Raw genomic sequence first — 22742 nt, 5'->3', positions numbered from 1 at the left:
CGGAGACGACGACGACGACCCGTGCTGTCATTGGCAAGAGAGCTGAGGCTCTTCGAACTGCGGGGCTGATGGTTATCTGCTGCTTCTCAGCTTTAATTGAACATCATTACATTACATCACATTACATCATTACAACCGTCGTTCTGTGGCAGGATGGGTGTAATTTCACTCACTTAATCATCGATCGCACATAGTATACAAAAAGAGATTATGGCTTGTTTTACTGCAATATCAATGAAAATTGGAGGTGGTCCATATAACAAAGTCAGTTTTTTATTGCATGACTCAGCATGAATGTTATGAAGATGTTTGCCAGCAAATATTTAAAGAAACAATACCATGCAGCATTTATACTATAGAAAATGTTTTCAGCCCGTAGTGACGGCGACTAAATGATTGTCGTCATAATCAGAGTTCCTATAGCGAAATCAGTGTATTCACGCAATATTATAGCAATCTGTTTTCGCCCCATAAGTGTAGAAATTATCGCGTATGTAGATGCTAAGCTTGCCAAGGACATTAACACGTTGAAACGGTTGCATGATGTGTAGACTAGGACATGGTGTGATGAAATTGTCGTAGTCTACATCGTAGGCAGCTAGTGTGATCGGTAGTCCCAAGAAGTACTCTTTTGTGTCACAGGCCTGCAAGGAGGAGAAAGAAAAAAAAAGATTGAAAATGCGTCACAAGTAGAAGCTTGACTCTATAAGCAAAAACATTATTTTTTTATACTTGAAGAAGCATCTAAGAGCGAATACTAAAATGCCCAGTGGTCCAATTGGAGACTCAGCAAATCGCCGCCCCCCCCCCCCCCCCATGTGACCTATGGCTTGGCAAACTACGACTGTTGATATATCACAGCTACTGCTTTTTCCAGTGCATGCATGCTATTATGCGTTGCTGCAGTTTGCCGCTAGTGACGTGGGCTATGTACGTAACAGTGTAATCGTTATGACGAAGTGAGCAAACCCCGAAATGTGTTTCACCAGCGCTCGAAATACAATCTCACCAAAGAAACGTAAGCACGCCATTCGAAACAGTCACAGGAAAAATTCGTCTTGTGACGGCTACCGTATACAGGTCCTCAACGTGATATTCAGTCACAAATGCCCTTCCCTCGTGCTTCAGTATCTTCCTTCTCATGTATTCTGGGTATACACAATTACTAATCAAATGATACCTTAACTTCCTTTCCCTGTTTTCTTGTGCTTGTCTTAGAGGTATGCGCTGCAGTGGATCCTTCAAACACGAAGAATTCCTTATACCTTCAAGATCCAAGTTTCTGATTTATACCTTTTCCCCTAACCACAAAATAAGAAGAAAAAAACTCACCGGCGATTGCGATACTCAATAATGAAAATTTGAGAGCAGGCGTATATGTGTTTTCATTTGGCGATATATTGGCTGGCACGAACAATCTGTCTCGTGCGGCACGTTGCAACTGGAGCCATGTGTGGCGCGACTGCCGCGCTTTTCGGGAGACGGCGAGAGGCGGCACGTGGGAGCCGCATGGACGCAATTCACAGCAGCCGCCGCAGACATACCCTACGCTCATGCAGCGCTTTGTTTACGCACAGACGACGCGCGGTACTCTGGCGCCATCTCGTAGCCATCGTCGCCGCAAAGCCTGTCTTGCACGGCACTACGCTTTTCTGCTCACGCTTTCGCCATACCCTCTTGCTCCGCTTTGCGCCTCGTGGTCCCGCTGCACCCTCCGCCTTCGCTTTGCTCCTCGCGCTCTCTTCGCTATCGCCGTCTTTTATCGGCCGCTGCGATACGCGATCAGTTTTATCTTTTACTGTGTTCGTTCGTTCAGTTAGGAGAAACAACGCCTACGCTCGCCGCAGGAACGGGTGCCTAAGCTCTGCGCTATAAAAAAGGCGGATACGAACGCGCGAATATCAATAACACCTTCAAAGCTTGTCACGGCAGACGCCTGACATAAAATAGAAAACAGCACTGTTTTTCAACTGAAGATGGTATAACTGTTCATGCTGCGTGGACCCATAATGTTAACAAATCGAGATTTAAATGGCGCCTACCATAAAATGATACCACATGTTCTATTGTAACACTGCTATAGAAAAAAACTAAGATTACATTGAATTAGCTAATATAATACTGAAATCACAAGAACCCTAACATCAGCCAAGCTTTGTTAGTGCTCGACCGGTTTCGTGCGAGGACTTGGTTCCAACACCTATCATGGTTGCTTGATCCCAAGTTACGTGGGCTAGAGCACGCAGCAAAATAAACAGGAGAGCCGCCTAATCTGCTAAGAGTGTTTCGTTTTGATGCAGTGGGGAGGACAGTTTCGCACTTGCACATATGGCGACACGCAGCGTGTGCTCCTCGCCCACCGCCACACTTGGCGCCATTTTTCCGCTGTTGCAGCGCAAACCGAACGCTGTCTCTGTGTCCATCCTAAGCACGTTCAGCAACCACTACAGACGCTTTGCGTTTGTGCGGTATGTCGCTTGTCGCATATCTAGGCGCATAACACTTTGTCATCCACTTCAGCTCATACTGCTGACGCCCACATGTTGGCTTTCGCTTGCCAGGATATTTCTGATTGAACGCTCTCGCTCTACAACTTCGAATAAATTTGAATGCGTTTATGGCGCAAGCTGGTAACACTCCAATACACTCCTACTATTCACGTGTAGCTGTCGATATCTCCACTACTTTTACTTTGGCATTTATTTGTTTACCCTCGGCACCTTTCGACATCAGAAAGGGCTGTGAATTAGGGAAGAAATATTCAGGAAAATATTACGGGCTTATATACAACATACGCGAATTACAGAAGTATACCCGAAAGTTTGTCCAATGCAGTAATACAACACGCTATAATATAAGTAGGACAAAAATAACCAGAGCCAATTCACGCTATTAGTAGCAAACCTGCCATCTGGGATATCTGGGCTATAGCTAAATTTATCACATTCATACCATTTAGCAGTGGTTGGCTAAAAGGTGAAAAAAAACGGGGATGAAAAAGTGGTGTGGCCCAAAAATCAACCTTCATCTTTATTCCGCTTAAGCACTATGTTGCTAGGAACATGGGAGCAGCTCCTAGGAATATTTGCGCTAAACGCACAGAACCTTTGACCGCAGGTGGCGTGAACAGGAAATTTGAAGAGCATTCAAAAGAAAACGGCACCGTCATTTACGAAGGAAACGATTTGCGAGTTCGGTAATCATCGATCCGACGATCTTAACCGAGAATCATCACATGCGTGATGAGAAACGACCACTGAGTTGAACAAAACAACGGTACACTAACTGGGGCGAGCTAAAGACTCTACCCCGACTGAAACTATATACAGTCTACTGCAACAACTGCGCAGCATGACACCCGCTCGAGAGAATCCTGTATTAAATGAAAGCAATCAAATTAAGTTATTGGTACTTAATGAACAGCCAAGCAATGGAAAGCGCGTTTTTTTTTCAATAAAAGTGACACCCAAATTGGTTCTTTACATGTCTTCTGCTGGTATTTTACTACGCGGTTCCCTTAAAGGGACACTAAAGGCAAATAATAAGTTGACGTGGACTGTTTAAATACCGTTCCAGAAACCTTGCAACGCTTGTTTTACTCCAAGAAAAGACTTAGTTTATGAGAAAGTTGCATTTGAAGGGCCCGAATGGCTTTTTCGAAATATAGATCTCCCGCTACCCAGTCGAGGCGGAGGGGGGATCGTGACGTTGCATATGCCCTCACCACCCTTTCCTGCGGTCGGTGAGCAAAACTCCGCCGATTGACAGCGCTACCGAGCCAAGACAGAGGCGATTGGCGGATTTTTGGACGAAAAGTAGGGAAACGACAAAAAACGTACAAAGGCGTACAAAAGCACAGACGTACAAAAGACGTACAAAAGCACAGTTCGAAATAGGGGAGCAGAAAATTTGGGTGGGGTAGTTCAAAGTGTCTTTTTCTTTTTTATTGTTTAACCTAGGTAGGACATTAGGCAGTATGATAGCAAGAGCGGGGTGGCGCAACCCACCACTCCGTTCCAAAGGGGACGCTCATAACATCCATCCATCAATCAATCCATCCAGAGTGATGGACAACGTTGGTGGCGGATTCAGCCGGCCTCGGAAAGTTCCCCGCTTCAGTGGCAGTAAAACCCCTTAAACTTCGTAAAGTACTGCCACGCTTTGAAGAATGCCGCCTCCTCCTCGCGCGCTCTGATCGAGGCCAACGCCGCGTTGCTATTGGCCTAATAGCATCATGTGGTCCCTCGCGCCGGGCATCAGCGCCATTTTTGCTTGAGAAGCGTCTACGGAGTGGCGAGGAGCGCATGTTGGCGCCGTTGCTACGCTCTAGCAGTGTAGGCGGCGCCACGGTCGAGGAGGGGTGAAGCCTGAGGAGGAGAGTGTCGCTACTTTACGAAGTTTAAGGGGCTTTAAGTGGCAGAGGTAATTGGCGCCATCCATCAGGAGGGCAGCAAATTAAATCCGCTTCCCTTCCACGATCTCCAAGATTTGCGCGTGCCCAGACGTGTCGATCAAGGAGGTTGCCCCTCCTCTGAACTTCAGTCCTCTCAACTCCTCTCTTCATCCCTCCTCCTAACACCTCTCCCATTGCCGTCTCTCACAACTCCCTCACCTTCGATTGTCACCGCGCGCGCCCGCGGGCCCAGCGTCTGCTTAGCCCACTGCATCAAGTTTCATGTTTTGTTATCTGCTGTAATCGCGAAGCAGGCACTGCTGTACCTGGACTGGCGTGGGTAATTTCGTCGGTTTCGTGGTCCTCGATAGCTGCATGCTTGTGCTCCACGATGTTTCTTTCACCCGTTTCACGACTCGCACCGCTCGTACATCGTGCAGTGCTGCACGAATACCTCAAAAACAAGCCCTGTAAGGTTCTTCCGGGCGCCAGAAGACAACAGCTGAGCGCGCAGACCCAAGGAGATCGCAAGGCACAAGTACAAGGGTGGTCCTTTATGAAAGCGAACATGCGAGCGCTTGGCCTGTGCTCTGCGGAGGCTGCTTAGAGCTCCAGCATCAGGCAGCAAGGGGAAGCACGTTATACCCCTCAATTTTCCAAACGTAGCGCCATTCTTAGATGTTCCGGCCAACTCGCTGTATCATAAGCTCTCACTGCGCATATCAGAAGCTCTTGTACACTTTCATCTTTAGGGCATTATATAAAATTCGTTTTTATATGTGTGTACGTGAAACGATGTTTGCGTTTTCTTAGGTTTTGTTTTGTTATTTCAATGTCTGTGAACTTTTCTGTTGTTTAGTAGTCATGTACATGTCATGCTTTTTTCACTTTTGTTCTTTTTCTGATCGTGTATCATACAATGTTATGCGAAAATCTTTGTTTTCGGAAAGGGAAGTCAATAAAACAAGGCCAAGGATCTGTTCTGTTGCAAGCTTAATTTACATATGTTTTGGCATATGCTGTCATTCTCAAAGTATGGGCTAGACTGCGTGCGTACAGACACATAAAGGGCACCACGGTGCACAACGCGTTAGTTCACAATGCCAATGTCTGCCGTAACGCACACGCGCGATAAAAAAATAAACGCGCCGCGGACAGGCAAAAAGAAAGAAAAAGTAAAGGTCTGCGGGGCATGCGAAAAGGTGGAAAGGGAGCGGAGCGGGTCGTCATAATAAAAACAAAAAGAAAATGAGCTAGGATCAGGAGGCGCCACGCGGCTGCAGTTCCTGTTCCCATGGCAACATAAACAATCGTGTGCGGCGCCATTTGAACAAAGTATCGCCTGAAGGGAATGTTGGCGCTAGCGTCGAAAGAGCGACTGCTTTAAAACAGGCAATGGCAGCCGTGAGGAGGTTCATCCCTGGGGATTCGCCGCTGCAGCTGCTTTCTGGTCATGTGGCGTAGACCGTTCGGGCATCCCACGTCATCACACGGAAGTTGAATTCTCCGCTACTTAGAGTTTGTGGGAGTGTTGCGACACAGCAAAACCAGCGCCCCCTTACGCGATAATGAAACTAGTGAAAGGCGAAAGCGTGGGTGACGCGGAGTCGAGCGAAAATGAAACTTTTCGACCGCCGGCTTCGTTGCCAAGGGTAATTACAAGGAGTTCTTTTTTGCATAAAGTAATATATAACTGGACTGGTAGCATTTGATTTCCTCTTGAAATACAATAGAAGGATTTTATTGCTAGTAGCGGTTGAGTATTCGCGACAGAATTTAACCGAGGAGTGCTTTCGTCATCGGGCAAGTGCTTGAATGTCCCGGTGAAGTCACTAATCATGTCCTGAATTTACGTCGATTGCTCGATTATTAAGCCTCTGTTTGCGATAATATTTCTACACGTATGAGGCATTTAATTATTTGGACGAGGTGCGTAGGCGCCATCATTCGAGAAAAGAGAAGGAAGAACGAACTGGGCTCGCGTGGTGAATCTAACAGGTCAGCGCTTCAACCGCTTTTGTAAATATAACCTGTAAATAATTGCTCGTCTTAATGACTCGTCCTTCGCGTAACATTGTGGTGGAGGTGGAATGTTCCCCGTCCTCGCCACGGGGCTCCGAAGCGGCCGCACTGTTGCCTTCTCAGCCATGGCTTCCGATGGAACCATCCCGTTGGCACGTACACCTGCGGTGCCAACCACAACGTACGTTACGGTTCCTAGTCTCCGTGATCCTGGGACATTCCCCGCCCAAAATGGCGTTGAGGTCGACGATTGGCTCCGCATGCATGAGCGCGCTAGCCAAAGCCACCACTGGAACCCTACCATCATGCCTGCTAATGTGATTTTTTATCTAGACGGGACACCGCGTGTCTGGTTTCACACCCATGAGGTCTGGCTCTCCAGCTGGGATATTTTGAAAGAGAGGCTTCGCGACCTATTTGGCTACCCATCAGGTCCAAAACAGGCTGTGTGAAAAGAGCTTGCCAGCCGTGTCCATTCATCGACCGAATCGTATATCTCCTACATACAGGAAGTGCTCTCGCTTTGCCAGAAAGTCGACGAGCATATGACCGAGATTGACAAGGTGGGCCATATCCCAAAAAGCATCGCTGACGAGTTGTTCAATTTGCTGGTCTAAAATGACGTTTCTACCGTCGACGCCATCGCCAAAGATTGCCGCCGCGTCGTCCCGCAGTTTTCCCGGCTCCCAAACACCCCTGCCACGTCCTCTTCCTCCGCTCTTACCACCACACGACCATTTCAAGATAACGACACACGTATCGTTCGCTGTGAGATTGAAGCGGCGAGTCTGGCCCCCCTTCATCCACGACCCCTTGACGCTACCTTCGACCAAGCGGCCCCCACTATTTCTGTTATTAAAGCAGTCGTGCAACAAAAAATCGAAAACATTGGCATCACTACGGCCTGCTCTGTCTCGCGACCTTATTCGGCACCTATTCCCATGTCCACAACCTGTAATGACCATTATTTTGCTCCCAGACCACGCAATCCTGGTGCATGGCGAACCCAAGACGACAAACCGATCTGCTTCCGCTGCCATCGCGTTGGTCATGTAGCCCGCCACTGCTGCACCACCTGGGTGCCGCCGTACTGGAGCTCAGTCCCGGCTCCTCGCCCATACGCTGACGCTCGCCGTTATTCACCTCGCCGTCTGTACCATACTTCTTATGCTCCTCACAGCCGCTCCTCCGTGCGATCGCCGTCGCCTCAACGCCGTCGCTCCCCGTCGCCCCAACCTCACCGCTTTTCCTCGCCAAGCCGACGGGCAGAAAACTATGCCATGCAGCTCTTGGAGGTAGTGCTTTATCACGTTCGTCCTGTCCAAATCCTCCATTGATGATTCTCACCGACATGACCCTAATTGAAGTAGACGTAGATGGTGTTCCGTTGACGGCATTATTTTATACTGGAGACCAACTGTCCATAATGAGCGCTAACCTATGTCGTCGCCTCAAAAAAATTCCTTACGCCTGCCATCACTCGAGCAGTACGCGTTGCCAATGGCGTCACTGTTGCCGTCAGTGGTATGTGCTCTGCTGGCATAGGAATTGCTGGCCGCCAAGTTCCAGTCCTGTTCACAGTGCTGACCAGTTGCCCTCATGACCTAATCTTCTAGCTCGACTATCCGACGAAGCATTCTGCCCTCATTGACTGTTCCACTGGTACACTGTGCCTCGAGCTTCCTCTTCATTCAGACGCTCGCCCCGAACACCCGAACCCCCTCTGCACTACAGCGTTTGTTCGCTTACCTCCAAAAGTCCTAACGTTCGTCGAATTGCCCTCAACGGCCACCGCGCCTGATGGCGACTACGTTTTCGCACCTATTCGTGATGTCCTCCTGGCGCGCGACATCTCTGTGCAATACTCCGTCGTAACCCTTGCCGCCAAACAGACGTGTCTCCCCATTATTAATTTTGGCTTGACGAAGCAAGTGTTACCTGAAGGCATAGCGGTGGCCACGCTTCGGTCAGTGACAGCCGACCACGTCACTGCTTTCGCAGCCGACGCGTCTCCAGATTCTCCTAATTACCCGCAGGATGCCTTGAATCTTGACGGCCCATTATGTCCCATGGTCGCTCCGGACCTCGCACCTGGCCAAGCAGCCGCCCTATATCGCCTTTTGCTTTCCTACCACGACATATGTGACACTAACAATCGACCACTTGGTCAGACGTCCCTTGTTAAGCATCGGATAAACACTGGTGATGCTAGTTCCATTCACCGCCGACCGTAACGCGTGTCCGCGGGAGAGCGGACGGCAGAGTGGCAAGTTATTCAGCAGGAAGTAAACAAGATGCTCACCAGAGGCGTTGTTGAGCCCTCGTCGAGTCATTGGGTGTCGCCCGTCGTGCTCGTCAAAAAGAAAAATGGCACGTGGCGTCTCTGCGTTGTTACCGCCACCTAAACCGAATCACTAAAATGGAAGTTTACCCTTTACCATGAATCGACGACGCTCTCGACTGTCTTCATGATGCCAAATACTTTTCGTCCGCCGACCTTAGATCGGGTTATTGGCTGATTTCCATCGATGAGCAAGACCAAGAAAAGACCGCTTTCGTCACTCCAGATGGCCTCTACCAATTCAAGGTTATGCGGTTCGGTTTATGCAATGCCTCCGCTACGTTAGAACCGATGATGGACTGTGCTTCAAGGTTTCAAATGGTCAACTTGCCTTTGTTACCTCGGCGACGCCCTATTGAGGCCTTAGAAATTCTCAATCACTAATCTATCACTTTAGCTTGACTTAATATGTGCCTTTCATGTCCCTTTATGATCCCATTCTCAAGATAGCCAGTACTTATTACATTTCTGTGACACGTAGCACAGTGCATTTGTGCTAGCAACTTGCAATAGAGGAGGAGGGGAGAAGCACAAGAAAAGGGCCTGTTACGGAAAGGGTCAACAGCCGAAGTAGAGAGCACGGTGGCGTGCTACGCGCGCAGAGGACGAGTGGATCTGCTGAATGGTTAAGGAACTAAAGTAAGCTCATCAAGTTAGCTCTTGTGCATGTCTAACTCAGTGGTCTATAGCGCAAAGAAAACGCTGTCTGGTGTCTACAACCGATCGACGACTCGCGGCACAGGCTTGTTCTCGTGCTCGTACTGACCGTGCTCAGCGCTTTCAGTTTAAATACTTTGGTCGCCTCTGCTGGGCCTACAGTCGGTATTTTTCCAAACATGTGCCTTACGGGGGAGTATTTCACGTTATTCTTGAAAAAAACAACGTGCCTGTTACATGTAATGACTGACACCGGACAAGCATCGCATAAATAGATTTCACTCCACTGCATAATCAAACATCACAACCGTATTTCATTAGTGTTCGTTCTTGAGACAGGCAACTCTACAGCCATTTAGTCGAAGTTCAAAAACAAATGGTTGACCGAAATTGGTTACTTGAACGTATGAAATAAATCATTTTACACGTTACCAACTTGCAGAGGCACTGTTGACATCATTGCAGTGACACATGAAATATCGAAGGAAAGAAATGAACGCGAACGTCAGCTATCCGGAAATTCCTATGCATCGCTGACCTTTATATGTGAACATAAGCACCGCTAGTAATAAAAGAGAATTTCCTTCACAATAGTGTGTTATATAAGCTCAGTAAACAACGGGAATGCTTCACCCACCGCTTAATAATGACGGTCATCATGTTGGAAAAAAATTTCAAGAAATAATTTGCACTGCATCTAATGTCTTGCCTAATGTTTCTTTCTGGTTTATTCACCAAACTCTTTGGGTGGCAGACGCGGTTCTTATGTTTGGTTCACTATCGCTCGAGACACGTGACACCCACGCTTGCCTAATGCACGAATTTGAAGGAAGCCAAGGCAAGCAATACAGCCATGAAGGCCGCCTCGTCGATACACAAGGCCAGTATAGAATTCCAATAAGAAAAAAAATGCTGCGAATTGCAGCTGCTTACAACCTCGAAAGCACGCAGTTCTGAACCATATAAGGTAATCTTGCACGTAACCGCATGCGCCTTCCAGGCATCCTTGCGTACTAGTTATTGAACTGACAAGGAAAAAGAAACAGATGTTGCAGGTTTAGACAAATGGTGGCTTTACATGAACGTCATTCTAACTCTCGAGGAAGCAGTTCACGAGGAGGAGGACATAACTTAGTTTCACTTTTTCCGCGGCTGCTCCACAAGCGCACATGCCGGCCTAAACCCCCCTTTTGTTGCTAAATAAAGGATAAAATACTATATTTTCTCAGCCATTATATGGGAGACAAAAGCTTACCTTCTCTACAAGTGTAGTGGAAGTGTCAAAAGTCAATGCAACGTGACTTGTTAAACTGAACGTCATGGCAGACAGAAGCGTTGAGTCGTGTTTGTAATTCGCTTGAAAATCTGCTGAGGCATTGCATTCCTGCGAAAAACAACCGCGCATAAGGAGCAACGCGTGATTAAATGCGTTCAACAAACCGATTAATTCGGGCAAATTGGTGCATCCTCGTCTCCAAAACCTCTAGGCACAAGAATGACAAACAAGTAAACTCATAGGCACTACTCGTAAATAAGAACTATTATGTCAGTGTCCACACGCGTACATTGTGTATCTTTCTCGCCAACCGTTTAATCATCAGCACAACACTGTTACAATGTTGTCGGAAAGTTATAGGATATTTTCCAATTCTGCCGACTTTTCTATAGCGGAACAATCTTCTCTAAACAGATTGTGTGAGCATTGCGAATGCTAGTCTATATTCAAGAACGCACTACCACACCAGCGCTTAAGCAGGAATGTAGCGTGCCTCAACTAAAAGAAATATGCAGATCCAACGCCAGTGTTGGGACCTATTTGATGTGAACGTTTCGTGAAGCGGGTAATGAAACGCTACAAATTTGCCCATTCCAGGCTTGCTGCTTTGGCGTAAAGAAAATTTATGCGTGCATCTGGGCTTGCGTGCCCGTGCTCAGCAATGTGACGAGCCATTTGTACAGGCATGTGTTTCTTCATTTCTTCATATTTTAAAAGTACTGGTCGCTTTTTGGACCATTCCCCGTTGTCGGTATGTGCCAAAATGAGTCCGGGGTAACCCATTATGGCGTGTCTCGTAATGACATAGTGGCTTTAGAGCGCTACACCAAATAACTCAATGTCTAATGCTACCGTGAATATCAGCGCAGAAAGTCGGCATCCTCGATCTCATTACTCGATCAATATTCAATAATTAAAGGATGGCACCATTGTCGTGCCACACATGACGCAATAGGAGGTAAATTTAGCCTTTCACTCGGCGTTGAGAGAGGTACAGCTCGGCAGCAAGTATGTTGATCCAAGTTGGAATGATCATATTTGCGATCAGCTTACTGGGCTAGCGCAGGTGTATTTCATTGAATTCAATGCATTTGTAGCACAACTTTTACAGGTCGTCGGCTATGGTGCCCTTGCGTTGACACGTAGTGTCCAAACATGGCATGAAGGCTCGGGCAGCGGGACAGCCCGGGTAGCGGGCCTCTCACAGCTCACTCTATAGGGAGGGTATCGCAGGGGTGAAGCGGCCGATTTACTCATCAAAGCGTTGTTTTACTCTCGCAAAATGTCGAGTGGAGTGAAATGCATTGTCCATTCCGTCACCAAGGAGAGAGTGAACTATGTTTTTCACTCTGCCCTTCTGAGAGAGAGTAAAATGCCCGTTCTACTCTTGCGGCAATAGAGAACGAAATGTTACGTAATCGTCTGCTTCTACTGTATGAGGCTCGCCCCGAACATGGCGATGTATCACTCACGCAAGCTGACCAAAGGACACAACGTTTTGCTTCTAAGCGAATAGGCAGCCACAGTTCTTCAAAAGAACGTGGAGAGAGCGCTCTACATCTTCACTCGGGGTTGCTCCACCGCGCGCGCTCAACATCGCGGAACAGCACAGCACCGGAGACAGTATTGGGGGCGAGCTTCACCACTGGAAAAGCTGGCGCCACCGTCGGCCTGAAGTAGCATGAGGGAGCACGTGGACACAGCGGCCGCGTCGGCATCTTCGGAAGGGTCGAAGCGAGCTGAAAACGAAAGTTTAAAGTCCCCCCTGCGCCGCGGTTCTGATTAAGTGGTGAGGCTTTACCGCCTTGGATATCAACAAGCCAACATCTGAAACTATTACAATAGGTATAGTGGCTGCCTTTGGAGGCGTGCATCATGGTAGGCATCATCTCTGTGCCGCAGTGCCGGACGTACGCAATTGAGCCCGGCTTGAGCCTTATTCACACGTAGTAGCAGGGCAAGGAGCTGCGTGAAGCTTGGCTGGTGAAACTTAGAACCAGCGGACAGCCATCGGCTGCAACTCGGGTATGCAGCAAGCTTAGTCGCGAGGAATATTTCTGCTATGGTGCCGGGACTGCACGATGTTCGGTGAGTAGCAGAACACGCGCACTGAGACGCTCGCCCACGCTCGCTGCCCGGCTAATGTCAGGACGGTTTGGTCTATCCACTTGTTGATGCTATATACTGCCAAGTTCACTGGAACGGAAAGGGAGCGGTAAGACACACATTAAAGAAAAGCATGGCATAGGGTCATACTTGTGTTACGAATTAATGCACTGGATTACAAAAACAAGCAAATGGAAATCGCACACTGAGAAGACCGTTAAACATACATTGCGACGCAACTTGAGAGTATTTAAATGTCGAATAATTTAGAAGACAAAAAAAGATTAAATCATCGCGACGGTACATCACAGTCACCGTAGGCGTCAAGTCTCTATAACGAAATTATCTTTGAACAGTTCTAATAGCGCCCACCCAACAATGGTTGCTAGTGTACCGCCACATGCTCATATGCTGCGGCCTAAAGCTCACAGCACGGTGCGAAAACGCGCTCACAGCGAAAGCAAAACATTGTGCGTGGACATGCATGCAGACGCGCAGTCGGTCACGCCGAGCCCGTGCGATCGCTGCCTTGAGGCTTCATTCTGTTATGTCCCATTTGGTTATACAGACAGCCCACTATAAGAACATATTTCACATAGTTTACTTTTAGCCATTGCCTACCTTTCACGCAAGAAGGCGGTTCGGTAGACTCCATCGCGGCGACCGCGCGTAGTGGCGTTCACTGTACGTATTCAGTAAGGAGATGGCGTCTGTGAACGATTCTGTGCTTTCAGTTGGCCCAAGATTATTATATCGACAGTCAAAAGCTTCCTCGTTTTGAGGGTACCTACATAAATGTCCACGAGGGCTGCCGCTTGGTGTTATTGAGCGCCCTAAGCGAAACTTATGAGGAGCACGCCGCGTGATCCCTCATACTAAGCAAGGGAGGCGCTTCCGACAGATGGCGACTCCGTAACTCCTCACCCCCAATACGTCCAGCGAGCAGGAACGAAGGCCATCCAAGGGAAATCGTGTGTCAGCCATCTCGCGTCGCCGCGAAAACATGACAGTCGTTCGTCAATCGTTGGGTATAACTACAAATCCTCCACGGTAAGTGAATTCTAACTTAGGTGCATATTCTGCGTACATGATATGCTATCGCCAGGAAGTCGTCGTCGCGCTTAGTTGACGCGATTGACAACGGACTAGGCAAGCGCGCTGTGTCTCTCGATGTCAATCGAAAAAGCCAGACGTCGGAAAAACTCCTTGTGATTTTATCACTTGCCGCGATCAGTAAGAGCTTTGAAAATGGCAAGCGCTGCCAGAACCATGGTATGTTCAATAAGACGTGAAGCGAGAGGGCGCATAAAATGGTTTGTTCACCAGCCCATTATTCTGACCCTCTGCGGAGCGGGCTTAGCGTGCGTATTGTGTGTTTCACTTTATTAATTTGGCAGTCTACTGTGTACGGAACGCCGTTGAATAAGGAGGTACATAACAGAAGTCATCATTTTGCTGGCAGCATGCTTTCCTTATATATAAGCCTCGCGCTTGACGGTGTCTCGCCCATGGGTAATCTGAGACCACTGAAGTTACGTGCAGCGCCAGTGCTGGTTAGAAACCTTGCAGCAGGCATGCAGCTGCATGCTGCAAGAGGTCTATTGTGCGCGATATCTTGAACACAATGAAAACGTATGAGAAATTAGTGTTTATTTCTGAATGAAGTATTAACCCCATCTAAGCGATCTTGCGCGCGACAGCTACAAGCGAGGCGATGCTGATGGCTGTCGCGTTCGCTCGTCGCCTACAAGTCGTACTCCCTGCGAGCGACGATTTTGAGCCGGCTTGTTGCACGAGACGATGTTGCCGGTATGAGGGCTGCAAATATGCGTCGAATATAGCATGACGCGTGCTTCAATAATTTAAGTTGATGTATTTTACTGTAAAAGTAGCATAAATTATTTCCAAACGTCTTGCAGTAGGCTCTTATAGAGCACTGCATGGGCCCGGGCCTTGAGGTCGGCCCGAGCCCGGCCCGGCCCGCGGGCCGCGCTGGGCCGTCTGAAGCGTTTTACGGTGGGCCCGGGCTGGGTCCGGGCTTGAAAGCGCGGGCCTAGGCCGCGTCTCGGGCTTGAGGCCGCAGGCCCGGGACGGACTCAGGTCCGCTCTTTAAGAGGTCCAAATCGGGCCTTCGAGCAGACGCGAACATTATGCACTGTGATGTCTAAGGTATTTTGCGCCAAGCTGAAGTGACACGAGCAAAGAGCTAGCTCTTAGTATACCTTAGTAAAGAAAACCGAAAAACAGCTGAAGTTCTAATTTTTCCTTTTACCCCAAAAACGAACATCATGGATGTTCCCATGGGACGAACAAAGATTTCGGTCTTTTATTGCTTGTACACTGCAGCTGATCGGACCTCCTGGAGGTGAGATTGGCACATACAGCACAATCTGTAAGTAAAGAAAGATTTTTGATTCTGTGCCTATACAGGGGTAGACCTCATTTTACAGGGTGTTTCACTTGGGCAAAAATCTAAAAATATACAAATGCTTCGTAGCTCGACAGAACCAAGGAGATTTTGTTTGCCGTCGCCTGCAGTACATAGTTTATTTTTTGCGATTCGCCCAATTAGATAGTTAGTCCTACGTTATCAATCAACTTCTCAATTATTATAATTAGATAAAAAGTGTCGATGAGAAAATGGTAGAGTACCATAGGCAACTCCCGATACAGTTTTCTCTTGCTCAATACAGTGTAGCACAACAATGTTTTTTCGAAACTGAAAAAGCCAGCGAATACACGCAAAGTGCCTCGAGTGGCCAATCGCGCGGTAATTTTGCCTGTATTGTTACGATCAGCCTGCGGGGGCTGGCGATCTTCGGAGAAGCTACCTCGGAACCCTTCCCAGCCCGCTGCGACGACTCGCTTTGTAAATACAACAATGGGCCTGGTCAACAGCCCGAAGGCGCCGGCATGTCTAGCCACGTTCGGGGGGCCGAGTATTGCTAGTTGATTCGCTGCCGCCTTCACGGTTTCCTTGGAGCGGGGGAACTCCTGGAAGGGGATGTCTTATGGTGCTTTCTCAAGGGCCCCAGAGGTCGTCACAGTAAATGGACCGACAAGGCGACTGCTGACTGCAGGGTCAGCTGTGGGATCAAGAGGCGCCTGTTCGGGTGAAGACCCCTGCCTACAAGAGCCCTCTCACCTCGGTGTGTTTAGTGAAACCAAAGTGCGGAAGTGAGTGTGTGAACCCTCCCCCTCAAAGGCGGGTCGGCAACGAAGACTTTCGACGCTCCCATCGGTCGCAGGTTAAACGGCAGTTTTCCTTCACCTAGGGATCTATGGAGGACAGAGGGTTTTTAAGCAGCCGTTGTCGGCTCTTCAATGTGCATTCTCTTTCAGTCATTGTAGACTGATGAACAGTAACGTTCTCCATTCTTCATGCAGATATTGTAAATAAATCCCGTATTCCTGGTTCTCGATGAGAACAAGTCTCTCCCTTCAACATCGTCCTTAGCGTGGATGAGTCGGACGACGGCATGGGCCAGCTACTATCTATTTCATGCCTGAACTCAATCCTTACAGCTGGCTGGCAGCGGTGAGGCGGACTTTGCGACTTGGTGCTGTGTCTGCGGTCAGTGCTTGGTTCCTGCTTTGACTCTGTAGGCTTAATGTTGTGGTTGTTCTGTTTAGAACAGTATCGAAGCTGGGTTGTTGATTGTTAGCCAGGTTGTGTTTACCTAGGTATGTTTAGCGAGCAGGACCAAGGCAGTAAAGCAGCAATCATGGAGTTAAGGATACTGCTGAGAGTCGAATTGTTGACTGTTGGTGAGGAACTGGGCCTAGAGGTGCGCAAGAAAATGTTAAAATCGGAATTGTTGCAGCTGATTTCCGAACAGGCCAGTGAGGAGGACATTGAAATTGGGTTAGAACTTCTTAGGAAAAGAGAGAAACGGGACAGAGAAGAACGGGAAAGAGAGAGAGAAGAACGGGACAGAGAGGAACGCGAGAAAGATCGCGAGTTAAGAAAAATGCAACTTGAACTTGAAAGCAAACGTTTGGAGCGGTCTCAAGGAAGGGAAGGGGCTCTGGAACGATCAAGTGAGGCAGCATCATACCGCATGGACAGGCTGTTAAAGCTATTTCAGGTCGGGAACGACATAGGCATGTTCCTAGGTAATTTTGAAAGGTTTTGCGAAAAGATGAGCTTCGGTCCGATTACATGGCCACAGCGGTTGCTGTCTGTGTTGCTGTGTGAGGCTGCGGAGGTAATCACCAGACTCAGTGCGCACGATGCATATGATTATGCGAAGGTTAAGGCTAGTCTTTTGAAGAAGTACCGCCGTTCAGGCGAAGCTTTTCGGCAAAGGTTTAGAAGCACGGGCAAGAAGGATAGCGAGGGGTATCTGGAGTTTGCATAAGGCTTAAAGGCAAACCTAGACGAGTGGCTGAAAAGCGTGAAAGTGTACGAGAGCAGAGACATGATTATTGAATTCCTGTGTCTAGAGCAGTTTTACAAAAGCATCCCACAATTTGTGAAGCTTTGGGTGGAAGACAGAGGAAACGTAAACACTGTGGAAAGAGCGGCTGAATTAGTCAAAGAGTACGCAACGCGTAGAAAGCTGAACGCCGAGGACGGAAATTGGGACGGTCGAAAGGGACAGCGGAAACCATTTCCGTTCAAGAAGGGTGCGCAGACGAAACCTCCGGAGCCTGTAGACACGGCGGAAAAGACGTCAAAAAAGAGCGAGAAGTTAAACGTGAAAACCGTACAAAAAGAGCAGAAAAGAACATTCGTATCTTTAGATCGCTCCGCTGCTATAAGTGCCACAAACTGTGAGATATCGTTGGAAACTGCGGGAAGCCTAGCATAGTTTCTCCTACGTGGATGAAAAAGACGAGAATATCTTCACGACCTGCAAGTTAATGGCAAACCATGCCGGGTGCTGCTAGACAGTGTCGCTGCTTTGGACATTGTCCTTCCGCCTTACGTGACGTTAGATGACTTCACGGGAGAAGTAGCATGGATCAGAGGTTGTAGAAGAACACAGGGTGTGTCTGCCCATGGCCAAAGTCAAAATCAGTGGACCGTTGGGCGAGCTCGTGAACGAGGCTGCAGTTTCGGAATTCTTGTCGCTGCAGTACCCTTACATTTTTTCAAATTGGTCTAATCAGTTACTGCATGACAAAGGGCTTAAACTGCGAGAGGGCGTAGTACAGGCGTTGACGCGAGGCAAAGCTCGTAAAATAGCGTCGCTTTCGGCTAAAAATGGGAAAGCTGCTCCAGCGGAAGTAGCAAAAGAGGTAACATCAGTAACCGAATCCGAGCTAGGTTCGAGGGACTACAAATGGTTGAGGAAACCCGGCCAGCTGACCAGCTCAATCAGAGCGTATTACTACGGTGTCAATGTTCACGCCTGCAGGACGAGCCAGCTGACGCACTCGCAAGCGAGACAGGGTCGTTGCTATCACCGGCCTTAAAGAACTTTGATCGGCTCTTACGTGAGGACAGAGAGTCACTGGTAGCCGAGCAAAAGGATGATGACAGCTTAGCTAAATTGCATCACACAGCTAAAGAAAGCATTGCTAGGCGCAACGTGACGATACAAGAGTGAGGAGGATTGTTGTATCGGCACTACAGAGACCGAATGGGCAGGAGTCTAGGTCAGTTAGTCGTACCTACTAAGTACTGGGAGGACCTTTTGAGTCTCTGTCATGGAAATGGGTGGTCTGGCCAGCTAGGCATAAAAAACTCGAAGGAAAGATTGCTTATGGAATACTACTGGCCTGGCTGCTTCAAAGACGTAGAAAACTTTGTAAGCTCATGCGACGCCTGCCAGCGCTCGGGTAAACCAGGAGAAACCTGAAAAGCTTCACTAAAGGTAGTGCTCTCAATTTCAGAACCTTTCAGACGACATGTCATAGACACGGTAGGGCCTCTACCAAAGACAAAGGCGGGTTACAGGTAATTTTTTACCATGCTGTGTACGGCTGCAAAGTTTCCGGGAGCAATCCCTCCGAAAGAGCTGAGCTCCATCGAAGTAGTAGACGCGCTTTTGTCAGTATTCGCACGAGTTGGGTTTCCAGCCGAAATTCAGGCGGATCAAGGGTCAGTATTCACCAGCTTAGTGATGCCCACATTCTTACAAAAGTGCGGGGTAAAGTTCAAACACCGTTCCGACTATCACGCTCAGTCGAATTGTCTAGAGAGGAGGCATTCAGTGCTTAAGCGAGTTTTGCGGGCGCTCTGTTACGAGCACAAGGAGGACTGGGAGAATTGTTTTCCGGTCACTTTGTTTGCTTTGCGAACGGTTTCTCATGAGGCTACAGGGCTCTCGCCAGCAGAACTAGTGTATGGGAGGACACTCCGTTGTCCATTGAGAATGATAAGAGAGATGTGGGAGGAAAGAGGAGAGACTCCAACAGTGGTAGAGTACGTGCTAAATCTGCTGGAACGGCTAAGTGCAACCCAAGAACTAATCGAAAAGAAATGGGAGTAGCTCAATAGAAGGCAAAGTTCTAGTACGACAAGAATGCGAGGCTTCGTACGTTTAACGCCGGAGAGGAGGTAATGATCCTCAAAGCTTCAGGAAAGAACAAGCTTGAAGTTCACTGGGACGGATCCGTTAAACTGTTGCACAAGCTTTCCGATACTAACCATGCTCTGAAAGTGCGTGGTCGCAGGAAGGATGTGAGGATATACCACTGCAATTTGATGAAGCTGCACGTGTAGCGGAGCGGAGTCGTTAACTGTACCATCAAAGGGGAGGATGACACTAGTACCAAGTATAAACTGTAAAAGGCGACCTCCAACTCTGACGTCAGCCTAGAAGAACTAAAACATTCGGTAAGCTCGCCCGCTCTTAGACCCGAGCAGATAGATGAGCTAAGAGGGCTGTTAGGTGAATATCTAGATTCAGTGATCGGCCAGGTAGAGCCGAACTAATAACGCATGAAATAGAGCTGACATCAACCGAACCAGTAAGATCAAAGCCTTACAAAGTGTCTCCACGACAGAGAGATATTATGGAGGCAGAGATACAACGCATGCTAGAGTTGGCCGTTATTTAGTCCGCTGAGAATGCCTACACGTCACCGCTAATACTGGTAGGAACCCCTAATAAGGACCCTCACCGTGTGTTGACTACAGTAAGTTAAATGCAATCACTAGGGATCAGCTGTACCCGATCCCCAACATTGAGGAACGAATCGAAAGACTTAGCGCTGCTAAATACATTTGAACTATAGATCTCGTGCGGGAATACTGGCAAGTTCCCCTCTCAGATAGTGCCAGCCGCTATGCCGCATTTATCTCACCTGTAGGCATTTCTCGCTCTCTCGCCCTCAGCTGCGGGCTGAAGAACGCACCGTTTAGCTTCTCTGAGTTAATCGATATTGTCGTAAAAGACTTGCAGGAGTTCGCCTTCTCATTTCTTGATCATGTAGCAATTTTTTTCGGACAGCTGGAAACAGCATGTATCGCACCTCGAACAAGTGTTCTCGCGGTTGAGGGAAGCCAGCTTAACGATGAAGGCGGAAAAGTGTAGGTTTGGCTGCTCGCAGGTATCTTATCTGGGCCAGGTTGTCGGCCAGGGCACAAGACGACCGGCCGAGCTGAAACTAGCTACGATTGTAGATTTTTCACAGCCGCGCATGAAAACAGACATTCGTTCATTTTTGGGACTTGTTGGGTACTGTCAACGGTACATTCGCAATTACTGGCAAATAGGAAGTCCTGTAACGGACGCCCTCCGAAAGGAAGCACCGAATAGCGTGCACTGGGATAAGGACAAAGAGAACGCTTTCGAAGGTTTGAAAACGCTATTCATTTCTCGTCGTGTGAATTCATAGTTCAGTGTGACGCAAGCGACAGGGGTGTAGGCGTGGTACTTAGTCAGGTCGGCGACGATAATGAGGAACATCCTATCCTCTATGCCAGCCGTAAACTAACTGTAAGAGAGGAAGACTACAGCATTTCAGATAAGGAATGTGCTTGTTTAGTTTGGGCAGCCCAGACGTTGTCGTGTTACTTGTACGGAGCGAGGTTCATCTTCGGGACCGACCCCTGTCCTCTGACGTGGCTCAATCAAATGTCACACAAAAATGGCCGCTTCCTCTGAGGGAGCCTCACTCTCCAAGAGTACAACTTCTCCTTTAGATATAAGAAGCGAAAGTTGCATAGCAATGCGGATGATTTTAGCAGGCTAATTTGAATTCTGCGTTTAGTGATCCCGCCTAAATTTTGGGGCTGTTATTGTTAATCTTGTTAAGCCAAGAAGATCCCCTCTCATTTAGCAGGACTCCATCCGTGATTGCTGGGTTTGTCAGCACGAAAATTCCTTCAAAAATTGGCGTATCGAAATGCAGCATTTATCGTTTCTGCACTTATGTTTTTTTTTGAAGCCTAGCGGCCCTAAAGTGATATCCAAAATGCGTCATCTCGGCGCAGAGCCGTGTTGTGGGGTTCGCTTTGCAGTTGCCTGTTCTTGTCGAATGTTTTGGGGCGGTGTCGTCTTTTCACAGGTGGTCGCTGCAAGCTAAGGCATCCCCCTCCCCCCCCCTTGCCACCAGTCATTCTCTTCCTGTCCAGTGGTTATCTGCACTGACTCGTCGATATTTTCCGGGCCAGGGAGGAGCTGTCACGATCGGCCAGCGGGGGCTGGCGATCTTCAGAGAAGCGAAATCCGATCCCTTCCCAGCTCGCTGCGACGGCTCGCTTTGTAAATACAACAATGCGCCGCGTAAACAGCCCGACGGCGCCGGCATGTCTAGCCACATTCTGTGGGTCGGGTATTGTTAGTTGATTCGCTGCCGCCTTCACGGTTTGCATGGAGCGGGGAACTCCTGGAAGGGGATGTTTCGGGTGCTTTCCCACGGGCCCCAGAGGTCGTCACAGTCAATGCACAGACGCGGCGGCTACTGACTGCGGGGTCAGCTCTGGGATCAAGAGACCCCTGTTCGCATCAAGACCCCTGCCTACAAGAACCCTCTCACCTCGGTGTGTTCAGTGAAACCAAAGTGCGGATATGAGTGTGTGAACCCTCCTCCTCAAATGCGGGTCGACAAAGATGACTTTGGACGGTCCCATTGTTCGCAGGTTGAACGGCAGTTTTCCCTCACCTAGGGATCTTGCGAGGAAAGAGTGTTTTTAAACAGCTGTTGTCGGCTCTTCAGTGTGCATTCTCTTTCAGCCATGCTAGACTGATGAACTGTAACGTTCTCTACCCTTCATGCAGATATTGTAAATAAATCCCATATTCCTCGTTCTCTATGAGAACAAGTCCTTCCCTTCAATAACATCCTCAGCGTGGATGAGTCGGACGACGGCCCGGGCCAGCTGCCATGTATCTCATGCCCGACCCCAACTCTTACAATATTCACGAGCTTGCTTCACGCTCGGAAAAACGCTTATATGCAGCACGTATTGAGCAACAGAAAGGTGTATCGGGAGTTTTTCATGTTGCTCTATGACATTCTCATTGTCACTTTTCAACTAGTTATAATAATTGAGAAGTTGATTAAATAATTAAGACAAGTTATCTAATTAGGTGGATTGCAGAAAATTACCTGAGTAACTACAAGCGATGGGAAAGAATAATACCCTGGTTCTCTCGAGCTACGAATTATGTGCATATGTTTATAGTTTGGCCGAAATTAACACCCTGTCTATGGCTATCCTTCTGGTCGAAGGGCCGATGGTAAGGCGTGTGTAAGCTTTAAATCTCCTTCAAAGCGTCATAGTATTTTTTGCTTGAGCACTGAGGGAATTAAAGGGACATTCCTTGCCACAGACCTCGTAAGTTCGAACTGTCTTGCTCGAGGCGCACAACTGAACCATCAGAAGGCGCAAGCGCGTGTAATTCGCACCATCCGGAAAATTAGGGCCTCTCCGCCTTGCACTGACAACTGCGAGATTTTGCTTACTCCTCACACGTGAGCAGAAATAAGAGGCACGCGAAGAAAGAAGCGCCTAAGAACGGCATCCGTTGCTAGGCGACAGCCTACTA

General features: G+C 48.4%; 1 protein-coding gene across 1 annotated transcript in view; it reads right to left on the bottom strand.

Annotated features, from left to right (window-relative positions):
* Positions 1 to 257: 257 nt before the first annotated feature.
* The window catches only part of LOC129384964 (uncharacterized), a 52361-nt gene continuing 29876 nt past the window's right edge, over positions 258 to 22742 (bottom strand). Inside the window, exons 3-4 of the mRNA XM_055070698.2 lie at positions 10669 to 10797; positions 258 to 644 (exon numbers count right to left, since the gene is read on the bottom strand). Of these exons, the coding sequence (XP_054926673.2) occupies positions 438 to 644; positions 10669 to 10797 (336 nt within the window). The 3' untranslated portion in view covers positions 258 to 437. The remainder of the gene's footprint in view (positions 645 to 10668; positions 10798 to 22742) is intronic.

The sequence above is a fragment of the Dermacentor andersoni genome, chromosome 4, assembly GCF_023375885.2.
Source record: "Dermacentor andersoni chromosome 4, qqDerAnde1_hic_scaffold, whole genome shotgun sequence".
NCBI classification, from domain to species: Eukaryota; Metazoa; Arthropoda; class Arachnida; order Ixodida; family Ixodidae; genus Dermacentor; species Dermacentor andersoni.
The sequence above is the reverse complement of the archived record's forward strand: the minus strand, read 5'-3'. Positions and strand labels throughout refer to the sequence as shown.